The 2,647-nt window shown below is 46.8% G+C and overlaps 1 protein-coding gene across 1 annotated transcript in view; it reads right to left on the bottom strand.

Moving 5' to 3' along the window:
• Window positions 1-617: 617 nt before the first annotated feature.
• The window catches only part of LIN28A (lin-28 homolog A), a 16,786-nt gene continuing 14,756 nt past the window's right edge, over window positions 618-2,647 (bottom strand). Inside the window, exon 4 of the mRNA XM_017534801.2 lies at window positions 618-2,000. Within this exon, the coding sequence (XP_017390290.1) occupies window positions 1,784-2,000 (217 nt within the window). The 3' untranslated portion in view covers window positions 618-1,783. The remainder of the gene's footprint in view (window positions 2,001-2,647) is intronic.

The raw sequence follows: 2,647 nt of genomic DNA, 5'->3' as shown, positions 1-2,647 counted from the left end.
TCAGATCTTTTTGCCTGGTGCAGAACCTTCTGTCAAAGATGCTTTGGCTATTTTTCTCTCAATACAAAAAAGTTTGTAAACAAAACCCCAAAGAATAGGGAGAAAGACCAATACATTATATTTACACAAACTAGGCCACCTAGCAATCACCAAATTAGTGAAGTCCTACAAAGCCCAGACAAATACAATAACTAGAGGGGGCAGTATTTAGGGGAGACAAGAACCCGGGATCAGACACACACCACCCAATGTGTTCTATTGCATTTGTCCCGTTTCAACACAGTGAGGTAGGTTTGCGGTGATCTCACAGCATGTAAACGAAACCCCGTTTTCTCTTTTAGCTACCATGACATTACTAATTACTACTGCAGTAGGGCAGGACACGGGCCCCAGGCACCACAAAGCCCTGCTCGTGTGTCTTCCTGGAACCCAAGAATTTTGACAGGTTAAGGATGTTAGACCTTACTTCATGCAGCCATCCCTTGACAGCACAGGGTTAAGTACAGGGGTACTGGTCTTAAAACTTATCCTTACCAACTCCGGTTTTATGAACACACACACCCTGTTGTGCATGGTAGGCCTTGTCTAATCTGGTGAAGAATGGATCTGGGATGTAAAGCACGTCCTGTGCCCCTAGGATTAGACAACCCTCACCTAATCTTGGCTTCCTCTCTGGGCCTTTCACCTGGCCCAGCCTCTGTACCACCATTTCCTGTTTAGACTAATTTCCAATCTTCCAGTAGGAGGCAATCAAGTCATGGGGCAACCCAGTTAAAACCTAGTCTCCCATAAAACATTTTCAAGGCAGAGGGGGTTTCAAGAGGACACTATGGCAGAAAAGCCAGCTCTCATTGGCAAAAATGAGGTAGTTCAATAGGCTGTGCACTCCAAATAGTTGCTCTCCACGGTGGCAAAAACAACAAAAAGTTTTCCTGCTGTGCAGACCTGGAGCTGCTGCCGACTTATCCCTGAGATTGCTCATGTACCTGAGAACACAGTGCAGGAAATGAGGGCCTTAGATTAAAATATACAAAAATACAAAACCAGAACATTTATATTAAGGAAAAAAAAAGTTAAAATGCACAAGATACGTCATTCGCACACAGCTAGTGCAGTTGGCATCTTGGAGAAAGTGGGACCCAAGGTGCAGTATCCAAGGGAGCAAATAAATAAAATCACATTGACCCAGAATGGGGCAGGGTGAGTGTAGGAGCAGCAGGTCTGCAGCTGTTCCCCTAAACACCCTTTTTGCCATCATCACTACCCATTGCTTGGGACAGTTGCCAGCACCCTATCCCAAAAGTGGGTATGAGGATATAAGATGTGGGAAAAAAAAAACTGCCTTATTCCTGAGAGATTCCCTTCCATAGAATGTAGTGGCTTGGCTCCATGAATCTGGTCTTATACTTAATCATTTCACTCTGGCATGGGAATTATTATTATACATCCTTCTTTAAAAGGAAAACAGCTTCCCTATCCAGGCCACTTTCAAAAGCTGGAAATTCTGGGATGGAGCCTCAGATAAAGCGTGCAGGTTGTAGGGTGATTCCCTCCTCCTGGTCGCCCCCAGAACCCTCACTTGCATTTGGACAGAGCATGGATGGAGTTCCTTTGACTCACCCTTTCCCCCAACCTAGAGGGAAGAAAGGGTGATGGTGTGAACCCCAGCCTGAGATATATGGCAGTGCCAACCAGCCCCAATGCACCCTATTCCCACTTTCTCCACTCTGCCTGCTCCTCGAAACTTCCTGATAGCAAAAGAACAGCCCCCACCCATTGGGGCTCAATTCTGGGCCTCTGGGAGCAGGGCAGGGCTGTGGATTTCTTCTTCTTCCTCCCGAAAGTATGTTGGCTTTCCCTGTGCACTAGGGGCCTGCTGGGCCTTCAGTGGACATGAGGCTACCATATGGCTGATGCTCTGGCAGAAGTGACACTTCTTGGGCTGGGGTGGCAGCTTGCATTCCTTGGCATGATGGTCTAGACCTCCACAGTTGTAGCACCTAGTACAAAGCAAGATGGTAAGTGAGAGAAAGGAGCAAGAAGAGGCCAGATGCCTCCATGAATGAGGACACCTGGGCTCTGGTACAGGTTTGTCACTTACTTCCCTTCCCAGCGACCAAACTTCCCACTTACAAAAGGAGGACTATTACTAAATGAGCTTTAAGTGCTTTCCACATCTAATTGTCTAGGTGAGCTCTTCAGATTCATGTCAACTTGAAAATACCAAGATACCAGAAATTAGAAGTTACTGACCCGAACTGGGAACTGAAACTTGGAGGATAGGAGAGATTCTTCCATGCCCTTAATATAGGAGAAATTAAAGAAGCCAAATTATAGTATCTGTTCAGAGCTAAGGTGCTTTAAGGCCAAGCAAGATTAAGGAAACAGCTGTTTGTAGACCTTATAAAAAAGCAACAGAAGCTGGGCGCGGTGGCTCACGCCTGTAATCCCAGCACTGTGGGAGGCCGAGGCGGGTGGATCACGAGGTCAAGAGATCGAGACCATCCTGGTCAACATGATGAAACCCCGTCTCTACTAAAAATACAAAAAAATTAGCTGGGCATGGTGGCGTGTGCCTGTAATCCCAGCTACTCAGGAGGCTAAGGCAGGAGAATTGCCTGAACCCAGGAGGCGGAGGTTGCGGTGA

Source organism: Cebus imitator, unplaced genomic scaffold (genome assembly GCF_001604975.1).
Source record: "Cebus imitator isolate Cc_AM_T3 unplaced genomic scaffold, Cebus_imitator-1.0 Scaffold87, whole genome shotgun sequence".
Taxonomy (NCBI): domain Eukaryota; kingdom Metazoa; phylum Chordata; class Mammalia; order Primates; family Cebidae; genus Cebus; species Cebus imitator.
The sequence above is the reverse complement of the archived record's forward strand: the minus strand, read 5'-3'. Positions and strand labels throughout refer to the sequence as shown.